Source organism: Ailuropoda melanoleuca, chromosome 8 (assembly GCF_002007445.2).
Source record: "Ailuropoda melanoleuca isolate Jingjing chromosome 8, ASM200744v2, whole genome shotgun sequence".
Lineage (NCBI taxonomy): Eukaryota > Metazoa > Chordata > Mammalia > Carnivora > Ursidae > Ailuropoda > Ailuropoda melanoleuca.
The window spans coordinates 14,947,954-14,970,706 of NC_048225.1; the positions used below are offsets into that span (position 1 = coordinate 14,947,954).

The window sequence follows — 22,753 nt, forward strand, 5'->3', positions numbered from 1 at the left end:
ACCAGAAGTGGAGCCTGAAGAGGGGACTGGGTTGCTATGTCTCATGATCAAACTTGAATGGACGAGGGGTTGCTTCTTACGGATGAGCAAAGAAAGTGGTTTCTTGAGATGTAATCTACTCTTGGGAAGGGTGCTTTGAAGATTGTTGAGTGACAACAAGGATTTACATAACTGATAAAGCTGTGGCAAGGTTGGAGAGGATTGAAAGATTTTGAAAGAATTTCTGCTGTGGGTATATTGCTATCACAAACATCACATGCTCTCGAGAACTCATTCATGAAGGGAAGAGTCAGTCGGGGCAGCAGACTTCACTCTTGTCTTATTTTAAGAACTTGCCGCAGCCACCCCAGCCTTCAGCAGCCAGCACCCTGATGCGTCAGCAGCCATTGACATTGAGTCAGGACCCTCCACCAGCAAAAAAGTTATAACTGACTAAAAGCTTAGATGTTGCTTAGCATTTTGTGACAATAAAGTATTTTTTAATTAAGGTATGTACTTTTTTTAGGACCTACTACAATTGTATTCTTAATAGACTACAGTATAGTATAAACATAACTTTTATATGCACTGGGGAACCAAAATACTCATTTGATTCACTTTATTGAATAGATAAGTGCTTTATTGTGGTGGTCTGGAATCGAACCTGCGATATCTCTGAGGTATGCCTGTATATTCTGGAGATATACATTTCAATGTATATGTATTACAAATATATTCTTTGATTCTGTACATGTGTTTTTACTCTTTATAGGGTATCTTGATAAACAGAAGTTCTTATAAAGTAGTAGGGTTTTAATTAACTTTTTTGTGTATGTGGTTAATGCTTTATTATAGTCCTATTTAAGAAGGTTTTCTCTGTAGTGAAGATAATTTTCTTATATTATCTTCTAAAGCTTTATAGATCTGCCTTTCACATTTAGTCTATAACCCAAGGTCTACTTTTTTGGGGTTTGTTTTTTTGTGTGTGTGTATATGTATGGTTTTGTTTTGTTTTTTGATATAGCGTAAGGTGAGGGTTTAGTTTGATTTTTTACTTTTTTTTTTGTATATGGATCCCCAATTGTCCCACTACTCTTTTTGGAAAAGACCATTCCTTTGTGATAAGTGAAGGGCCTATATATGTGTGGGTCTGTTTCTAGACTTTGCCCTTCCACTAATTTATTGGTCTTTTCCAGACACAGAAGAAATCCATTTAAGTGGAAAATACAAAATAAGATGGTAGGAATAAATACAGATTTATCAGTCGTTATAACAAATATGAAATGTACTAAACTCATAGTTGAAAAACAAAGATGGTTACATTGGGTTTTAAAAATACTGTTACATGTTCTTTAAAAGAAACCTACATAAAACAGAAGAACTCAGAAGTTGAAAGTAAAAGATGGAAAAAAGAATTATTAGGCAAATTCTGGAGGTCATTTTTTTTCTTTTTTCTTTTTCTTTTTCTTTTTTTAAGCATTCTCTACACCCAGCACGGGGCTGGAGGTCATTTATATGGCAAGGAATGGTATCTCATTTCAGCTCCATGGGGTCCAAGGCCCCTCTGCTCCCAGACCCCAGTGGCTGTTACAACTCTGGCCTCTACATCACTTCCGAGGGCAGCCATATTCTTTATTTCTATCCTTGGGAATTTTCTTTATTGTGTTGTGGGGTGAGCCATGCATTTAAAATGAACTTGTCCTCGTTCATCTACCACTTTTTAGGCGTTATTGTGATGTCTTCCTCCCCCTGCAATGTTTAGTCTGCTATGTAATTTCTTTTCTTTTTTTTCAAGATTTATTTTTACGTCATCTCTACACTCAATGTGGGGCTCAAACTCACAGCCCCAAGATCAAGAGTCGCAGGCTCTACCAACTGAGCCAGCCAGGCCCCCTTGTCTGCTATGTAATTTCTGGACCATTAGTCTCTCGTATGGCTTTAAGAACCCACCCTTCTAGGTGAACCACTAAAAATGCAAAATAATTGCCCATGGGCAGGGGTGTTATGGATCATTTCTTATGGTCTTGTGCATTTTTTAATATTTCTGCAACAGAGCACATATTTTATAACTTATTTTTTTTTAATTTAAAAAAGGAAATTGTCCTTAAGATCCTCCAAGTAATAGCCCTTCTTTTCCATTTGTTGCAGGTGGTGCGGTTGTGTCAGAACCCAAAGCTGGCGCTAAAGAATAGCCCACCTTATATCTTAGACCTGCTGCCAGATACCTACCAGCATCTCCGCACTATCTTGTCAAGATATGAGGGGAAGATGGAGACGCTTGGAGAAAATGAGTATTTTAGGGTGTTCATGGAGAACTTGATGAAGAAAACTAAGCAGACCATAAGCCTCTTCAAGGAGGGGAAAGAAAGGATGTATGAGGAGAATTCTCAGCCTAGGTAATGGCAAATACCACACAAATATTTATGCAGGTCTGTGATTGCCTAAATGGGTACCTCTTAGAAGTAGTTGACTTGGCTTTAATTTTTAGGTCAATGAGAATGCAAAGGTGACATTTGATTTAAAGGTGGGTTTTATATAAAACATTGCCTTGGAGGATATTGAACCCCCCTCTGCAAAAAAGTCAGTGACTTAGTCATGAAGATGAGTTGGAGGCAGTAAGTCTGTTAGAGACCCCGAAGGTCATGAAAGTTTGAGGATAGGTGAGAGTTTGAAAGAAGGTTGAAGTTAAGCTGACGTTGGGAGTCAATAATAAGAGGGCAGATCTTGCCATTGCTGAGCTTATTAGAGCAGTCGTAATTATGGGATAATAAGTAAAAAAATAAAATCAAGGTTAAGTAACTTTTATTTTTTTAACAAAGCAACGTGAAATGACATTTCTTTTATAGGTAACTTTTCCAGTAGAATAGATAATGACAAATGGAGTTAATTCAGTAAATATTTGACAGACTTCTAGCTGTTCTTTTATATTTATTACCGTATTGGGTATCCCATATGTTATTAGTTTGGCTGTTAGAAATGGGTTGATTGTAGGTATTGTTGTATTTGGTTTGTTCCAATTGGAAATATTAACTCATCTAGGACAAGTAATAAAATGTTAATTCCACTAGAATTTTGTAGGTAGTAAATTAATTCTTAAGGAGTGACACAAATTAGGAAGGACAGTAATTTCTGAGGGCATTAAGTAAGCGTGTATTACTCAATGGTATCCTTGTAGCCTACTTACCACTCCTTTGACTCTGTTGGCTTAGATTCTGGGAACTCATCTCTCAGTTAAAATTTTACCGAGGTCATTATTCATATTACTTTTACTACGACAGATTACTCAAGTTTGGTCCAGAGTATCAGTCTTTTCTTGTTAAAAAGATTACTGGTGACTGAATTTGATCTGTAGTAAACTTTGCAACTTGTAGTTTATATGAAAATGAACTTTATTCCTTTTAAATATTTAAATTTTATGACTTTTGTTAAGATAAAACCTGACTATGTAGACCGTAGCTAACTGGTGATTTTGTATTGCTGAGTTTTTAAAAAATAATTTTACTTTATTTAATTTAAAAATTTAATTTAGGGGCGCCTGGGTGGCGCAGTTGTTGGGTGTCTGCCTTCGGCTCAGGGTGTGATCCCGGCGTTATGGGATCGAGCCCCACATCAGGCTCCTCTGCTATGAGCCTGCTTCTTCCTCTCCCACTCCCCCTGCTTGTGTTCCCTCTCTCGCTGGCTGTCTCTATCTCTGTCAAATGAATAAATAAAATCTTTAAAAAAAAATTAATTTAACATCTACAGCGAACTAGGTTCTAATTGTAGGAGGTGAAAAGGGGAGTGAAGCTTTTAATTATGGTGTACTGAGGTGGATGCTGTAACAGATGTACAAAAGGCTGTGTGAACGCAGGTTTGCCTAGTGGCGTCAGGGAATGTGGCACAGAGGAAGTGGGATGTGAGCTAGGTTGTAGAAGGCAAGTAGAAATTTTCTAATGAGATAACTGAAAAAAAGGCCTTTAACACGGGGGCATGAGCACATACAGGCTCTGTATGTTGAAGGAACATGAGCAGTGTGGTTTGGCTAGAATTGGGGAAGATAGGTGAGCTGTGAGTACAGGTGAGGTCAGGATGTAAGTGTTCCTTTACCGCTAGATGTTCTCCTGTAGGTAACAGGCTGCCATAGAACAGTTGTTTTCAAAGAGCACTTTTATACTGAAATAAAAATTGTAGATTTTCTAGCTTTAGAGCGCACCGAGTATTNGTTTTTTTTTATTTTTTTTTTTTTTTTTTTTTTTTTACAATGGCTTGTTCATCCCTGAGAGGCAGGCAGTATGGTGTACTGGTTAAGAGGATGGACTCTGAAACCTGCGTTTGAATCTTAATTTTGCCACTTAGCTGTGTGACCCCTCGGTTTCTTCATCTGTAAAATGAGATAACGGTAGTACTTTCTTTGTAGGGGTGTTGGGAGTTATTAAATGAGTAAACGTTCAGTACTTAGAATGGTGATCAGCACAATGAGAGTGATGTGGCTTAGCTCTAATTTTAATCATCCATCTCATTTTCTTTACTATAAAATAGGGATTGTATCAAGCTGTGTATTAGTGATACTGCCAGATCATAATGAAGTACATAGACCAATTTACCCTTAATAAGTGGCCTCATACTATTGCTTTCAAGTTCTTCTGCCATTTTTTTAACCTTCCTGTCAGCATCCTTGTCTGTATCAATTTTATTACCCATAATAGAAAGTGTTTAATACACTATGGGCTTTGAATCCGTATAGCGAGGTTTGTACAAGTTATATGTAAAGTGAGAATAAATAAAGTTCAGTTGAGATTCAGATTTTTTTTTTTAACAAGGAAAACGTATGGCTTTACTGTGTGACCTTTGTGATCTGTATTTCGGTTCCTTAAAGACTTTTTTTTTCCTAATCAGTTTTTTAAATTGAGATATTAACATATCATAAAATTCACCCTTTTACAGAATGTAATTCGGTAGCTTTTGGTATGTTCACAAAGTCATGTAACCGTCCCCACTGTCTAATTTCAGAATGTTTCCATCATCTCACCAAGAAACCCCACACTCATTAGCAGTCATTGTCCATTCCCCGCCAGTCCCTGGCGGTCACAAATATCTATTTTCTGTCTCTGAAGATTTGCCTGTTTTAGACATTTCATGTAAGTGGACTCGGAACATGTGGCCTTTTTTTGTCTGGCTTTCCTAGTGCGTATTTTCACAACTCATTCATGTTATAGTGTGGGTCAGTACTTCTTGCCTCTTTAATGGCTAGATAATACTCGATTGCATGGGTATACCATATTTTGATTATGGACATTTGGGCTGTTTCCACTTGCTACAGTGAATAATGCTGCAGTGAACATCTGCATACAAGTTTTTGTGTGGCTGTATGTTCTCAGTTCTCTTGGGTAAATACCTGGGAGAGGAATTGCTGAGTCATAACGGTAATTCTGTGTTTAACTTTTTGAGGAACCATAGTCTGTTCATCGCAGTAGCGTTTTACATTCTCCAACAATGTATGAGGAGAGTTCTGATTTCTCACCAACACTTGTTATTTTTTTGTTTTTGTTTTCATTTTTTTGTAGCCATCCTACTGGGTGTGAAGTAGCTGTCATTATGGTTTTGATTTGCATTTCCCTAATGAGTAAAAATGTGGGCTTTTTTCATGTGAGCTTTTTGCTTATTGGCCTTTAGTATATCTTTGGAGGAATGTCTGTTCAAATCCTTTGCCTAGTTGGGGTTCTTTTTCTTTTTATTGTTGAGTTGTAGAGTTCTAATTCTGGATACTAGACCCTTATTAGATGTACAAAATTTTATTCCCATTCTGTGGGTTGTCTTTTCACTTTATTTTTAGTGTCATTTAAAGAACGCACAGTTTTAATTTTGGTGAGGTTCACTATTTTTTCTTTGGTTACTTGTGGTTTTTTCTTTTCTTTTCTTTTTTTTTTTTTAAGATTTTATTTATTTGACAGAAAACACAAGCAGGGGGAGCCGCAGGCAGAGAGAGAGGGAGAAGCAGGCTCCCCGCTGAACAAGGAGCCTGATGTGGGGCTCGATCCCAGAACCCTGGGATCATGACTTGAGCCAAAGGCAGACGCTTAACTGACTGAGCCACCCAGGCACCCCTGGTTACTTCTGCTTTTGATATCATGGCTAAAAAATCATTGCTTAATCTGATGTCATGAAAATTATGCCGGTGATCATTTTGAGTTAATTTTTGTATATGGTCAAAGGTAAGTGTCCAACTTTATTCTTTTGCATATGGGTATCCTTTAGTGCCAGCACTGTTTATTGAAAAGAACATTCTTTCCCCATTGAATTGACTTGATGCCCTTGTCAAAAGTCAATTTACCATATGTATCAAGGTTTATTTCTGGGTTCTCTCTTCTTTCCATTGGTTATATGTCTATCCTTAGGCCAGTACCCACACTCTCTTGATTACTGTAGCTTTGTAGTAAAGTTTTGGAATCAGGAAGTGTGAGTCCTCCAACTTTGTTCTTCTTTTTCAAGATGGTTTTGGCTGTTTGAAGTCCCTTGAGATTCTTTGAGTTTTAGGATCAGCTTACCAATTTTTTTTTTTTTTTTTAAGATTTTACTTATTTATTTGACACAGAGAGACAGCCAGCGAGAGAGGGAAGACAAGCAGGGAGAGTGGGAGAGGAAGAAACAGGCTCCCAGCGAAGGAGCCTGATGTGGGGCTCAATCCCAGGACTTTGGGATCATGCCCTGAGCCGAAGGCAGACACTTAACGACTGAGCCACCCAGGCGCCCCAAGCTTACCAATTTCTGCAAAAAGGGTGGCTGTAATTTTCATAGGCATTGCATTGGACTGGTAGATCTGTTTGGGAAGTATTGCTATCTTAACAATACTAAGTCTTCCAATCTATGAACATGGGATGTTTTTCCATTTGTTTAGGTCTTTTAAAACGTCTTTCAGCAGTGTTTTGTACTTTCCAGTGTACAAGTTTTTCACCTTCTAGGTTTAATTTATTCCTAAATAGGTAATCCTGGGTGGCTCAGTTGTTTAAGTGGCCAACTGTTGGTTTTGGTTGGGCTCAGGTCCTGGGTTTGAGCCTGGGTTGGGCTCTGCACTCAACAGGGAGTCTGCTTGAGGATTCTTTCTCCCCCATCCCTACTCCCGTGCACAAGCTTCAGTGCGTGTTTTTTCTCTCTCAGTAAGTAAATAAAAATCTTTTAAAAAGTAATAAAAAATAAAAAAGTCTTAAGGGGTGCCTGAGTGGCTCAGTCGTTAAGCGTCTGCCTTCAGCTCAGGGCGTGATATACCAGAGTTCTGGAATCGAGCCCCACGTCGGGCTCCTCCGCTGGGAGACTGCTTTTTCCTCTCCCACTCCCCCTGCTTGTGTTCCCTCTCTTGCTGGCTGTCTCTCTCTCTCTCTGTCAAATAAATAAATAAAATCTTTAAAAAAAAAAAGTCTTAAAAAATTTTATTCCTGGGCATCTGGGTGGCTCAGTCGGTTAAGCATCTGCCTTTGGCTCAGGTCATGATTCCAGGGTCCTGGGATCAAGTTTTGCGTCAGGCTCCATGCTCAGTGGGGAGCCTGCTTCCCTCCTCTCCCTCTGCTGCTTGCCCTGCTTATGCTCTCTCCTCTCTCTCAAATAAATAAATGAAATCTTAAAAAAAAAAATTTTTTTTATTCCTATGTATTTTATTCTTTCTGATGCTATTATAAATGGAATTTTTTCCTAATTTCATTTTTGGATAGTTTATTACTGGTACCCGGAACACAACTGATTTTTGTATATTGATTTTGTATCCTGTAACTCTGCAGGACTCATATAGTGATTCTAGTAGTTTCTTACTGGATTCCTTAAGATTTTCTGCAAATAAGATCATGTCATGTGCAAATAGAGAAAGTTTTACTACTTCTCCTTTATGGATGCCTTTTTTTTTTTTTCTTGCCTAGTTGTGGTGACTAGAACTTTATGTTGAATAGAATTTATGTAGAATAGAAGTGGTGAGAGCAGACATCCTTGTCTTGTTCTTGATATGAGGAGGAAAGCTTTCAGTCTTTCACCATTGAGTGTGATGTTAGCTGTGGGATTTTCATACGTGTCCTTTATCAGATTGAGATGGTTTCCTTCTGTTCCCTTGTTCAGTGTGTTTCGTCTTGAAAGGGTATTACAGGCCTTTTATGCTTCATTCCTGCTTTTTCTTCTTGGGAGGGAAATTTGTGGACTTGTAAAATCCTAGAAAAAGTGAATATGTTAAGTTGCACTAAGGGCAGCGATGCAAGTAAGCATCAGGAGTAACTGAAACCAGGGTTGGAAATGTTGTGGGGACTCTTGCTGCAGATTGATGTCTGAGTTGCCGGAAAACTGACCTCTGCTACATCCAACATTTATATCTTACGAGTTTCCACTGTAGCGGAACATCTGGCTCGTAGTTTCAGTTTTGGCTTTGGCTTGCTATAGAGCAGTTGATTATCCCTGAACCAGTCAACTCGAAAGAAAAGGTAAGTGCTGTGATTAGTCCAGCGTGGGCCAGGTGTCACCTCTAGATGAACCTGCTGTGGCTTGGGGACCACATTTGTTTCCCTAAAGCTGAATGCTCAAGGGAATTTGTTCTCGGCTGGGTGTTGAAGAGCTGATCCCTTAAGTCTGCTCTGCAGACTGTCAGTATTTAACAGACTTGCTGTTTGTCTTTATTTTAGAGAGGATATTAGGTGAAGTAACTTCTCTAAAGATAAACTTGCCCTTAGTTCTCTTAGACTTTATAAAAAATGACTTAAGCCAAAAGTATAAGCTGCTCTCTTGTCTGTGATCTGTAACCCTGGTTTTGGCATCTGTTTTCCTTCCTGCACAGGCTGTTACAGTAGCAGCTGAGTGGGGTCATGCACTGAAGTTCATTTGAAAACATTACTGTTTTATTGTATATATTTTGGAAGTAAGATGAAACTTGTTTGTTGTTGCTGCCTTTTTATTTATAAGCTGAAATGATCAAGATTTGGTTTTATTGGGGCACCTGGGTGGCACAGCGGTTAAGCGTCTGCCTTCGGCTCAGGGCGTGATCCCGGCGTTATGGGATCGAGCCCCACGTCAGGCTCCTCCGCTATGAGCCTGCTTCTTCCTCTCCCACTCCCCCTGCTTGTGTTCCCTCTCTTGCTGGCTGTCTCTATCTCTGTTGAATAAATAAATAAAATCTTAAAAAAAAAAAAAGATTTGGTTTTATTGTAATTCAGTTGGGAATAATTCAGAACTAACTAAAAGCTCATGTTCTAACCATTTGTTAAAACATTAGTCTGGAGTACTTTCTCGGTGGCAAGCATTACCCTAGGAGCAGTGATCGCACGCTGGGTAGTACCAACATAGTCCTTCTTTTACGAGGCTTGTAACCTAGGGTTTTAGCTTGTAAGGTTTTCAGTGTTTCTCTAGTGGAACAGTGGTGTTTCACAAATTAGACAGAAGTGTTTGTGTTGCTGTAGCCTTCCGCTAGCACCCCGAAGACAAGTTTTCAGTTCGTGTGCCAAATCTTACCGGTAGGTAATGGCAGTTTCGATCTTTTTGTGGAGAAGTTAGGGCTTGGGGCGCTTGGCTGGCACAGTTGGCTAAGTGCCTGACTCTTGGTTTTATCTCAGGTCGTGATATCGAGCCCCACTTAGGGCTCCCCACTGTGCTCAGTGCATGTCTGCTTAAGTTTCTCTCTCCCTCTGCCCCCCCCACCCGCTTGCTGTCTATCTCTCTGTTTCTCTCTCTCTCTCAAATAATCCCCCCACTTTTTTTTTTTTTTTTTAAGANCCCCCCCCTTTTTTTTTTTTTTTTTTTTAAGAAGAAGTTTGGGCTTGGTTAGAAAAGATTCCCACTTAGATTAGGAATGCTTTTCTAATGATTGGAAAAGGGGAAGCACCCCCTTTTTGGTCCTGGAGAAAGATGATGATGGCTTGAACCAAAGTGGTGATGCTAGAGATGGCAAGAAGTAGACAGTACTTGATGTGGTTTAAAGCTAGTAAGGAGCGCCTGGGTGGCTCAGTCGGTTAAGCCTCTTGGTTTTGGCTCAGGTCATGATCTCAGGGTTGATGGACTGAGTCCTGCATTGGGCTTTGTGCTCGGTGCGGAGTCTTCTTTCTGGCCCTCCCCCTGCTCGTGTGTGCACGTGCTCTCCCCCCCCCCCCCCGCCTCAGTCAATCAGTCAATCAATCAACCAATAAATAAATAGATAAATAGATAAATAAATAAATCTATCTATCTATCTATCTTTTAAAAAGCTAGCAGAACATGACTTGTTAATGGATCGGCTAGGTTTTTGGTGTGAGTAATGGGACAGATGCAATAGGAAGTCATAGAAAGGTACAAAAAGGGGGGAAGGACCTGATCCGGTAGTTCATTTACAGTGATAGTGTTGGCTGCTCTGTGGGAAATGGATTAGGCTTGTGGGGTAGCAGTGATGGGAGTAGAGAGATAGCTTACAGCGTTGTTGTCAGCCAGGTGGGAGGCAGTATACCTGGTCTAGGGAAAAGGCTGAAAGGAAGAAACGTGGACAGATTGGAGCTAGAATCAAAAAGAATTGCTGGGGAATTAGACAAGAGGAGGGCAGGAAAAGATGACAGGGAAGGATCAAGATGACGTATGGGTCTCTGTCATTAACTCTGCCAGTGGGCAGCAGCATTTACTAAAATGGGGAATTCGGAGTATAGACGTGGGGAGAGCTAAATCGGGAGTGAGGGGATCAAGAGTTCCGTTTTGGACTTGTTTACCCTGGAGATACTTTTATGAGCCGTCTAAGGCGGTAAGTCAAGCAGGCAATTGGCTGTATTAGACTTTGGACTTCAGAGGGAGAGGTGTGGGATACAGTTAGAAATTTGGTGACATTCAGAATAATACTTATATCCAAGAGAGTGGACAGAATCATCTAGGGGGAGTGGAGTTGGCAGTGGGGACTAAGCAAGAAAGAAGGGAGAGAATAGATTGCAGTAGCCACAAAGAAGACTAAAAAACAACAAAAAAAATCCTTTTCCTAAATAGGAAGTTGAGAAAGGAAATGACTACTAGTTCACAAAAGAAGAAAAATAAAAGGGCAAATATGAATATTAAAAGAAGAATCTAGTTTGCTAGTCATAAAATAATTTTATTTTGGCCTAAAAGATTGGCAAAAAATGGAAAATTGGTTTATAATTAGTGTTTCAAAGGAGGGTGCAGGAAAAGGAGTATTCCCTTACCTGGTTGTGGTAGGAATGAAATTGGTTTAGCCTTTCTGGGGGCTGGTTTATATAGAAAGATTTAAAATCTTGCTCTGTTTCCACTTTTAGAAATTTATCAAAAAGAAGTGAGAAGGGATTTGGACTAAAATATAAAACCATAAAACTCTTAAAATCTAGGGGCGCCTGGGTGGCGCATTTGGTTAAGCGTCCGACTCTTGGTTTTGGCTCAGGTCATGATCTCAGGGTCGTGAGATCCAGCCCCGCGTGGGGCTCTGTGCTCAGAGTGGAGTCCGCTTGAGACTCTCTGTCTTGGGGCACCTGGGTGGCTCTGCAAGTTGAGTATTTGCCTTAGGCTCAGGTCCTGATCCCAGAGTTCTGGGATCTAGTCCCATGCTTGGCTTCCTGCTCAGCTGGGAGTCGGCGCCTTCCTCACCCTCTGCCCAACCCCCCCCCTTTGTGTGGGCACGCTTGCTCTCTCTTGCTCTCTCTCTCTCTCAAATAAATGAATAAAGTCTTTGAAAAAATCATTTTAAAAAAAAGATAGTCTCTCCCTCTGTCCCCCACCCCCTGTGTGTGTGCCCTTTTTCTCAAATAAATAAATCTTAAAAAAAAAAAAATCTAGGCAGTAAACTCTTGGACATTGGCCTTAGCAATTTTTTTCTGGATTGGTCTCCTCAGGCAAGAGAAACAAAAGCAAAAATAAACAGTTGAGATGACATCAAATTAAAAAGCTTTTGCACAATGAAGGAAAACATCAACAAAACAAAAAGGCAACCCACTGAATGGGAGAAAATATCTGCAAGTGATACATCCAGTATGGGCTTAGTAATCAAAATATATAAAGAATTCCTACAGCTCAATACCAGAAATACAAATAATCTGACTAAAAAATGGGCAGAGGACCTGAACAGGCATTTCTGTATTACTGAGAGAGTAAGTTACCCAGGTACATGTAGCTAGTTAAGTGCCAGAGCCTCTTTTTCTTTCTTTCTTTTTTTTTTTTTTAAAGCTAGTCTCCCAACTGTTTATTACTAATTATTTTGGTGTTCTTTGAATGTAAAGAAATGGTAACTATGTATTCCATTCCGTGTTACAGAAATGATCCCTTGGAGGCCAGACTTCAAGTATCATATGAAATAGTAGACTCAGAGACCTTAATACATTTTTTAATTGGTATGTCTTTTGAACACAAAAACACTCAATAGTGTGATTTACCACAGGATTATGTCTTAAGAGAATTTCACTCAAAATATTTCTTATTGGACATAAGCTTGATTATGCAAATAGAGGGAACAGGAAGATCTTCTCCCTTGCCTCCTCTCAAAGAATCTGTGATAACTTTTATAAAAGCCAGAACATTATAGAGAAGTAGGCAGTGATTGTCAAGTAGAATGTGCAAAAGCGTTTTCTAATCGCTTTGCTCTGATAGTGCCAACCGAGACTTGCTCTAAAACCATAATACTTGTGAAGTGCACAACTGCATTTAAACTAGAACATCTTAAAGAACAAGCTCGAAGGCTGGCTACAAGAATGTCTTTTTTGCCAGGCTGTAGGGTACGAAGCAGCAAATGCTTTCTGAGGATACCTAGTAGTATGAAAATGCATTGTGAACCTTAATCCTGGCAACTTATTTTTATACTTAGTGTGTATTGAAATATATGTTTTTTTTTCAGAAAGCTTAAATCCAGTGTTTTAAATTTGTCAAAGAAATGGAGTAAGAAGCCCTCGTTAGCATTTTTCTTTCCTCTCTTTGTTTAAACCCCCCCCTTCCTCCTTTCACATGCAAAACACTCACCCAGCTTCAGTGTCTAATACAATATACCTGGATGGTCGAAATCCAAGTTTAAGCATTCAGAGTTAGTATTCCTTAACTCATTTCATTCTTATTCTTCGAGCTTCTCCCCCCAGTTATTTACATTTAAAATAGTTGACTTGTATTTCCTTGGTAAAGGTGAACCAGATAATAGTGATCCTTTTCTTTGATTCTCCTGTTCTCACTTCAAAGAGCATGATTAAAAAGGCACTTAGGAAAGAGAGTCTTCCATTGTTGTTTGTATTAACTGTGAGCTAAGTTCTGCACGTGAACCTTTGTGCAGGGATCTTTAGACCTATCTCTGTACCAGTGAATATTATCTATTTTACATTTTAATCACTGGATCAGGGTTTTGTAGATTAAATCCTTACTTGCAGATCCTGAATGATATTAAGGCCCTGCCTTATAGCACAGTTTCTTAATCATTTCCAGCCAGTGACACACGCGCATGTTGGGAAACATGGCATGTTGAGCAGTGGTGTTGAGACAGAATAGAATGAGATGTTAAGTGGGACTGGATGTGTGAGCTGGGCTGCCCAGAGTGGAGCCCTCTGCCGTTCGCTGTCTGTGACCTGAGACAAAGTACTGCTCTTTGCCTCAGATATCTCACTTCAAGGTGTTCTCCTGGGATTGTCGTGTTACAATAAATACGGTAATATTTGGAAAACAGTTAGAATAATGCATCATTCACAGAAAGCAGACCTAGGTATTTGCTTAAAAAAAAAAAGAGGGGCACCTGGCTGGCATAGTTGGTTAAGTGTCTGCCTTCAGCTCAGGTCATGATCCCAGGGTCCTGAGATTGAGCCCCCTTTTTGGGCTCTGCATCAGCTCCCTGCTCCCTGCTCAGCAGGGAGCCTGCTTCTCCCTCTTCCTCTGCCTGTCCCTCCCCTTGCTTGTGTTCTCTCTCTCATTGTCAAATGAATAAATTCTTTAAAAACAAAATTAGAGATCCACAGTCATCGAAAAATAAGGGAAGGAGAAAAGTAATCAGTGCCTTATCCACTGAATTATACACTTGAAAATGGTTAAAATAGTAATTTTTATATTATGTATACTTTACCGTAACTTTCTCAGAAGCAGTGTCATAATGCAAAGGCTGTTGAAGTTTTCTTGATGCAAGTGTTCAGTCTGCGAGTAGTTTTGAGAACTTGTGCTCAGTGGACTCCAGGTGAATGTCAGGCTGGAATTTGTGGGTGGAAGGATGACAGGTACGCAGACCCCCTCTTCTCTTGGTGTCCTGTGGAGAGGTGCGCTTAGGTTGGGGCACAGCCGGCTGTACTCAGGAAAGAGACCCTACCTCCCCAACCCACCCTGTACTCTCTCTTTTTATGGGGTGAAGTGTGATGAGTGAAGTAAAAAGTGGGAGTTTAGGAACCTCCTGTTTGTAGGAGTTGCTGAGAACCAGCTGTCGCACACCTAGAGACTGTGAGAGCCCTTGGGAAGGTGTTTAGTAGAAACCCCTCCTGGCAGAGGGAAGGAAGAGCCCTTGGTCCGCGTTAGCTCATTGCCGAGCTCATTGCCAGAGAGCACAGGATGACCAGTCAGGAGCTAAACCAGTCATCCGGGTGAGATGGTGGTAGCTGGGACTATAGTGGTAACTGGACTGCCATGAAGATAAGAACTTCGTCACTGGCTCTATAAAATGCACATGTTTTGTTTTCCTTTTCTTTCTTTCTTAGTTTTTTTTTTAAGATTTATTTATTTATTTTAGAGAGTTTGCAGGGGTGGAGGTGAACAGGAGGGGCAGAGGGAGAGGGAGAGAGAGAATCTCAAGCACACACCCTGCTGAGCACAGAACCCAACAGGGGGCTCGATCTCATGACCCTGAAATCACAACCTGAGCTGAAATCAAGAGTTGGATGCTTGACCGACTGAGCCACCCAGGCACCTCCATATTTTGTTTCTCTGTACACAGTTGTTACAGTGAATTATGGTAATAGATTTGTAAAGTTAAACTGTCCTTGCATTGCTTAGATTAACCCTAGTTTGTAATGATGTATAAATGCTTCCCTGGGTTCTGTTTAACAATTTTTTATGATTTCGGAGTGCCTGGGTGGCTCAGTCCCTTGAGCATCTGGCTCTTGATTTTGGCTCAGGTCGTGATCTCAGGGTTGTGAGATTGAGCCCTGCGTCTGGCTTCGCACTCAGTGCAGAGTCTGCTTGAGATTCTCTGCCTTTCCCTCTCCCTGTGCTCTTCCCTCTGCTCATGCTCTCTCTCTCTATCTCTAAAATAAATAAATAAATAAAATCTTAAAAACAAAACAATCATTTACGATTTTTTATCTATAGAATACATTGTGTTAGTATGTATAATATATAAATATATACTAACAATCATTTATAATTTATTCATCTGTATAATACGTTATAGTAGTAAGTGAAACTAGCATGTAATTTTTTTCTCATGTTCTTTATGGAAATAATCACAGCGAGTTAATTCTCTTTCTGTATTTGTGACAATTTGCAAAAATAAGAATTCGCTTTTGTGGGGAATATTTAGCAAAAATTTCTTCTGTAGTACTGTTACGGTCTAATGTGCATGCTTGTGCACACGTGCATGCATAACTGTGTCTCTGCTGGAGGGTTGGGGAGGGGCTTTTGATCCCTACTCTGTTTAATGGTTGTGGTTTACTCAGGGTTTGAAATGAAATAGTCCATTTCCCCTAAATGTATAAGTTTAAGAACAGTGCTTGCCAGATAGCAGGCATTCAGTATTTATGGAATGAGTACATCAGTAAAAGTTATTGGAATAGAGTTCACTGTAATCCATTATTAAAATGCCTTCTTTATTTTGTGTCTAATTTGTGTTAGATTTTAAGATTTGCTGCATTCTGAAGATTTTTACCAATTCATCGTGCTAGAAAGGTTACGTTTGCATTCTCGCATAGCTTTCAGATATCTTGTGTTCTACTCAAGGCGCATTTGTGATTTTTTTTCTTCTTTATTTTTCCTCATCTGTGAATATACCTCTGCAGTTTGACACTGTTGACATTTTATCATATGTGTTTTACCTTGCTGAATTTACTGAACACGGTAAATTTTTTGGACTTCTGCAGGCGGCTCTTTTATACAGATTCCATGTACATTTTCCTGTCAGGAAGTAGGATAGATGCCACTAGATGGGTGACACAATCCCTATAGTTTTAGAATCTGTGAAGATGTGCTAAGATGCTAAATGATTTTCATCAAGTCTGTATAAAAGATACTGATGAAGACTGGGTCTTAAAGAGATGGCATTAATTTCTGCCTTTTGTGAGAACTTACAAATTAGCACGATTTTCTTATAAAGGTGGTCCACTTGGGACATTGTGCAGTATTTCAAAATAACCAGTCACATGGATTTGTTCTGCCTTTTTAAAATTTATTTATTTATGTATTTTAAGTAATCTCCACACCCAGTGTGGGGCTCGAACTCATGACCCCGAGACCAAAAGTGGCACTCTCTTCCAGCTGAGCCAGCCAAGCACCCTCGATTTGTTTTGCTTTTTATAAGAGAAGTCTGCCACTCATGTTCTGCCTCCATCCCACATTCCTTCCAAAGGAAGACACTCCAGGGGCGCCTGGGTGGCACAGCGGTTGGGCGTCTGCCTTCGGCTCAGGGCGTGATCCCGGCATTGTGGGATCGAGCCCCCACATCAGGCTCCTCTGCTATGAGCCTGCTTCTTCCTCTCCCACTCCCCCTGCTTGTGTTCCCTCTCTCGCTGGCTGTCTCTATCTCTCTCAAATAAATAAATAAAATCTTTAAAAAAAAAAAAAAAGACACTCCAAGTCTTTTCAAAAGGCCATCATTTCAGTTTGACTGTCCTGTGTAAGGGAATGAGTAACCAGTCCCATTCCCAACAGTGTCAACAATCTTATACAGAATATTTACACACCTGCTTCCCTGTCTCCTTCCCAGGCTGCTGGCTAGATGTTACCATGTTAATACCTTTGGACATCTCATACTCAACATGTCTGAACACAGAATGTGTCCTCTTCCTTAAGCGGACCAGCTGCCTCTTCTCTGTTCCGGGATTGGTATCAGGCAGCGGTGGCAAGCTCGAACTGCTGGGATTGGTTCTAGGCTTAGTTCTTTTGACCTTGGGTTTTTCATCTGTAAAATGGGGGTAATTACTCTATCTTACAGGATTGTGAATGAGAGTTAATTAAGTAAAATATGTAAAGTGCCTGACACATAGAAGCCCTTAAAAAGTATTAGCTTTTATTAAGATATTATTTTTAAGACCCTGTTTCCAGTTGTTCAGGCTCAGAGTTTCAGGTTCATCATCTCTTCTATTCAGTCATCTTTTCTTGATTTTACTTCTGCAGTGTCTGTCACATTGGTCTTATATATATATATACATGGGACTTGAACTCACGATTGAACCGCAGGCTCTACCGAATGGGCACCGCAGATCGGTCTTACTTTACCGCCCGTGTTCAGCTCCCATTACCTTTCTGCTGCAGTCCGTCCTAACTGATCCCTCTGCTTTTGTCATTTCTCCTGTAATTCACTCTTTTCCGCTACTGTCATTTATAGCCCTAAAACCAAGTAGATGTTACCCCCAGTTGCAAACCCTTCATGACTTCCTGCTGCATTTGTCATATCTCCCACCCTGCTTGGGAAAGTTTGAGCCCCGTTGGCGTTTTCAACTTTATTATATGTTCTCGCCATCCCGGTTGGTTTACCAGTCCCGAGATCTTCTACGGAGCTTTGGTCACTCCCTTGGCCTGGAATCCCTTTCCTTCCCATATTGTGTGGTAAGTTTCATTGATTCTCTAAAGCCCAAGAGGCCTCCTTAATTATACTGGTTTTAATTGGTGGTTCTCCACCCCCATACTCTTCCAGCACTTGGTTTTTACTTGACTCTAATCAGCCAAAGTGTATGAGTCTGCTTTGCTAACTAGACGGGTTCAGGAAGACTTTCTTTCCTATGTTATATGGCATTGTCTTTCTTTATGGTTTCTTAATAAAGAATGTTAAATTTGATAAAATACTAACTAAATACTAATTGCCAAAATACTAAGTAATTAAGGTACTGATACCAGAGTTGTACGGAGACTCAGAATTGTAAACCTGAGGAGGGTTTTTTAAAAGTTTCTTTCTTTCTTTCTTTCTTTCTTTCTCTCTCTCTCTCTCTCTCTCTCTCTCTCTCTCTCTCTCTCCCTTCCTTCCTTCCTTCCTTCCTTCCTTCCTTCCTTCCTTCCTTCCTTTCGTTCTTTCTTTCCTTTGTCAGAGAGGGAGAGTGGGCACAAGCAGGGGGAACAACAGGCTGAGGGAAAAGCAGGCTCCTCTCTGAGCAAGGAGCTGGATGGCGGGACTCGATCCCAGGACCCTGGAATCATGACCTGAGCTGAAGGCAGACATTTAAATGACTGAGCCACCCAGGCGTCCCAAGGAGGATTATTTTTCACTTTCACGGAAAATATATTGAAGAGAATGGCAGTGACAAAGATTTCTCTACTTTTGATCCCTCCAAAAGACTTAGATTCAAATAGTTACAGAAAATTCCATATTGGGGCGCCTGGATGGCTCAGTCGTTGGGCGTCTGCCTTTGGCTCAGGGCATGATCCCGGAGTCCTGGGATCGAGCCCCACATCAGGCTCCTCCACTGGGAGCCTGCTTCTTCCTCTCCCATTCCCCCTGCTTGTGTTCCCTCTCTTGCTGGCTGTCTCTCTCTCTGTCAAAAAAAAAAAAAAAAAATTCCGTATTCCTTCCCAAGTTTGGGGATAGCAAAGTTTAGTAGCTACTCTATATTTGTTCAGAGAAACCATATATTTAAATGTCTAATGTGTCATGTATTTAGGAGGTAAATAATTAATGATAACCAGATAGACTTTCTGCATATTTGATTAGATTCTCTTTGAGCTGTTTCCTGCCCAGTATAATTTGTTTTGTCTGTCTGTATATCCATATATTTTTAAATTTATTTTTTAAGGTCACAGAACAGGCTTTCTGAAAGATACCTGGTGGTTTTGTCATTTGTTAATGAGAGGGTATGAGAAGTTTTTTGAGATTTCTGCATTATGTTACTTAAGGGCTTGCATGCTCTTTAAAGAACTGGTGTAGAGAAGTAGTAATCAGTTCTCGGGGTTAATACACGTTTAGCTGCAGACAAATGCTTCAGTGTATGTAATAGCTTATATACGTATCTTTCAGAACTCGGGTTGAATAAATTCAGAGGTTATTTTGAAATACAGAGAAGTCAGATTATAGTCTTAAACTCTTTAGAAAATAATTATTTTCAAATATCGCCTGTAGTATAAGTGATCCTGTTTTCAGATTAGTTAGGAAAGAAAGACTATCTGTGAAAAAGGAAATCTTTTCCACTAGTAACTGTACAGTGGAGAAGCATGGCAGACACTCCTGGCATTAACTCAGTGGTCAAGGTTAACATCACCAGTGATGTCATGGACTTCATGCAGCCCGATAGGATGTGATAAGAAGGGCATCTCTCCCCTGTGGCATTCTTTCTGTAAACTCAAGCCTTGTAAAAAATATGGACATCAGCTAAACACATTGAGGGATATTCTACAAAATACCTGACAAGTACCCCTCAAAACTCCTCATGTCAAAGAAAAACAAAAACTAAGAAACTGTCACAGACCAGAGGAAAGTAAGGAGATACGATGTTAAGTGTAATGTGTCCTGGACTGGACCCTGAAACAAATAAGGACATTAATGGAAAAAAACAGGTGAGGCCTGCATTGTCTGCGGTTTAGTTAATAGGACCACACGGATGTTGGTTTGTTAGTTTTCACAGATGGACCACAGTAATATAAGGTGTTAATACTATTAAGGGAAACTGAAACTGAATGAGGGATTTATGGGAAATTCTGTAGTATCTTTGCAACTTTTTTGTAAATCTAAGATCCCAGAGTAAAAAGTTTATTTAAAAAAATAAAATAATATTTTCCATTTTGGTTCTACAAATTTACCGAATGCCTGTTGTGCAAGGCAGCGTGCTCACTACTGCAGGAGACAGTGTGTGAGACACTGCCCCCCCCCCACCCGGGCCTGAAAGGCGTGGTCCAGCTGGGGACGAAGACAAAGGACACAAAGCAGAACATGGTAGAGCCTGTGCTGAGTTATGAACAAGGTGCTTTGGGGTCTGCGGTTGCAGAGTGGGCATTAAACGAAGACTGGTAAACATCCCACACCTGCCCGCCGCACTACACACACCGGGGAGATAGCATTTGGGATGAACTTTGGGCAGGAGTCAGTAACCATAAGTTTTAGAAAGGAAATCTGTGTCATACAGACCAGCCTGGGCTCTTGAATCAGGTAGACCTGCTCTGCCACTTACTAGCTCTGTGACCTTGGGCAAGTTATTTAGTATCACCAAGTCTTTGTTTCTCACTTGTATGATAGGATTAGTAATTCCTACTTCGGAGCACTATTACGAGAATTAAATGAGGTACATATGTAGCTTAGCCAAGCGTCGGATACATAGTAAGCTCTTAATGTTAACTGTTAGAGGTAGAGGCATGTATTGTTGATGTAACATCATCAGGAAAGGCACGGGGCCCCGGAAGGTATAAAATGTTTGGGGAAATACCGAGTAGTATGTGTTCAGAAAGATGAATCAGGACCATAACATAAGTGCTTTGGTTTGTAAGCTGAGCAATTTGAACTTTTTTGGTGGTTATTGGGAAGTCCATGAAGATTTTTGTGTAGGGAGGAGTAATGAGATTGGGTCTATGGTTTAAGATTAATTTGTTAGAAATGTGAGGGGAGTATTGGAGATTCTCACGTGAGCTGTTGTCTTCCCATTCACCTGGTGAATTAGGTTAGTGTCCCTTGAGCTTTGAATTCTTTGAAACAGGTAGCTCAAAATGCTCTGGACTGTTAATGCTGTGCAATGGTGATCTGTTATATGTGACTTGGTTTGAAGCATGACTGTGAGTATACAACAGATATATTCAATATGTGTTTCGTATAAAAAAAAGATAATTGATATTTTTAGAGATACTGGCTCAGAACTCCTTTTGTAGGTGATGGTTTTGGTTTTGCCACCCCCCCTTTTTCTTTTAGCAGTTTAAGCAGATAAGAGTTAGACAGTACTTTATTGACTTCCTGTGGAGCTTGTTGAAGGAAGTTCCGTTGTATCTATTTTTAAAGCTGATTACTGTGAGCAGGGGATGCTGCTATTGAGTTATGAATGTCATGACAGTATGCTCTCAGCATTCTTTGGATGACACTGGTGTTTGCATATAAGGTTCTCGAAGTTCAATGAGTGGGAAAGCAGCACAGTTATCACTGAAATGGTACCAGCAAATGAAACACTTACAAGCATTGATGGTTTCACCATTCAACAGTATAATCAATTTATCATCATCTATATGGGGCCTTTAGCTCTCACCATGGCTGCTGACAAAAAAAAATAATGGGTTATTTCTGTGGCCTTATTTTGGGGAATATTTTACAACTCCAAAATGATACTATACAATGCGCTATAGCTTATTTATTCATCACTGTATTAAAAGTGCTAATCATTTTGAAGTTTACCCACTGCACAATAGAGGTTCATTGGGTCCACAGATATTAAAATACATTGCAGCCTGAATTATTGGAGTTTTCTCCCAATGTTTTATCATTCATACGGAGAAATTGAATTTTACACGTATCACATACCCCATCACTTAGATTCTACAAGTAACTAAATTGTAAAAGGTAAGTTCTGCTTTCTTCTCTTTAAAAATCAAAGCAACTTCTTTCTGAGCCTTTGAACTGTTTTCATGTGAGACAGTATTTTGAAATGGCTGAGGTGATTTTTTTAAAAATATTTTATTTATTTGAGAGAGAGGCAGAGCGAACATGAGCAGGGGGAGGGGCACAGGGAGAAGCAGACTCCCCACGAGCAGAAAACCCAATGTGGGGGCTCCATCCCAGGACCCTGGGATCATGACCTGAGCTGAAGGCAGACACTCAGCTATCTGAGCCACCCAGGCACCCCAGCTGAGATGATTTTTGATGTTTGTTATTTCTTCAGAAATAAAATTGAGTAAAATAATTCACCACACATCCTGGGATTTAGCAAATCCCCAGTGTTAGAATAGAAAACAACATTTACCGGGGCACCTGGGTGGCACAGCGGTTAAGCGTCTGCCTTCGGCTCAGGGCGTGATCCTGGCATTATGGGATCGAGCCCCACATCAGGCTCCTCCGCCTATGAGCCTGCTTTTTCCTCTCCCACTCCCCCTGCTTGTGTTCCCTCTCTTGCTGGCTGTCTCTATCTCTGTCGGATAAATAAAATTAAAAAAAAAAAAAAAGAAAGAAAGAAAACAACATTTACCAAATCAGATAAACTTTTCAGATCCCACATTGGGTTCATACAATTAACTCATTTAAATTCCATGAGACATAAGTTCCTTTAAATTCTTTGCAGGCGGGGCTCCTGGGTGTCTCAGTCAGTTAATAAGCTTCTGCCTTCAGCTCAGGTCATGATCCCAGGATCCTGGGATTTGAGCCCCACATCGGGCTCCTTGCTCAGTGGGGAGCCTGCTTCTCCCTCCCCTTTGCCTGCTGCTCCCCTTGCTTGTGTGCTCGCTCTCTCTCTCTCTCTCTATGACAAATAAAATCTTTAAAAATAAATAAATTCTTTGCAGGCAAAAATAAAACAAGACGAAATCAGAGAGGGAGACAAACCATAGAAGACTGTTAATCGGGGCGCCTGGGTGGCTCATTTGTTAAGCGTCTGCCTTCGGCTCAGGGCGTGATCCCGGAGTCCTGGGACGGAGCCCCACATCGGGCTCCTCCACTGGGAACCTGCTTCTTCTTCACCCACTCCCCCTGCCTCTGTTCCCTCTCTCGCTGGCTGTCTCTCTCTGTCAAATAAATAAATAAAATCTTAAAAAAAAAAAAAAA

General features: G+C 40.4%; 1 protein-coding gene across 2 annotated transcripts in view; it reads left to right on the forward strand.

The window, feature by feature from the left end:
• Positions 1-1,953: 1,953 nt before the first annotated feature.
• The window catches only part of CBL (Cbl proto-oncogene), a 61,474-nt gene continuing 40,674 nt past the window's right edge, over positions 1,954-22,753 (forward strand). For both annotated transcript variants that reach the window (XM_034665964.1, XM_034665965.1), the window contains exon 1: positions 1,954-2,375. In XM_034665964.1, coding sequence (XP_034521855.1) covers positions 1,969-2,375 — 407 coding nt within the window. In that variant the 5' untranslated portion in view covers positions 1,954-1,968. The remainder of the gene's footprint in view (positions 2,376-22,753) is intronic.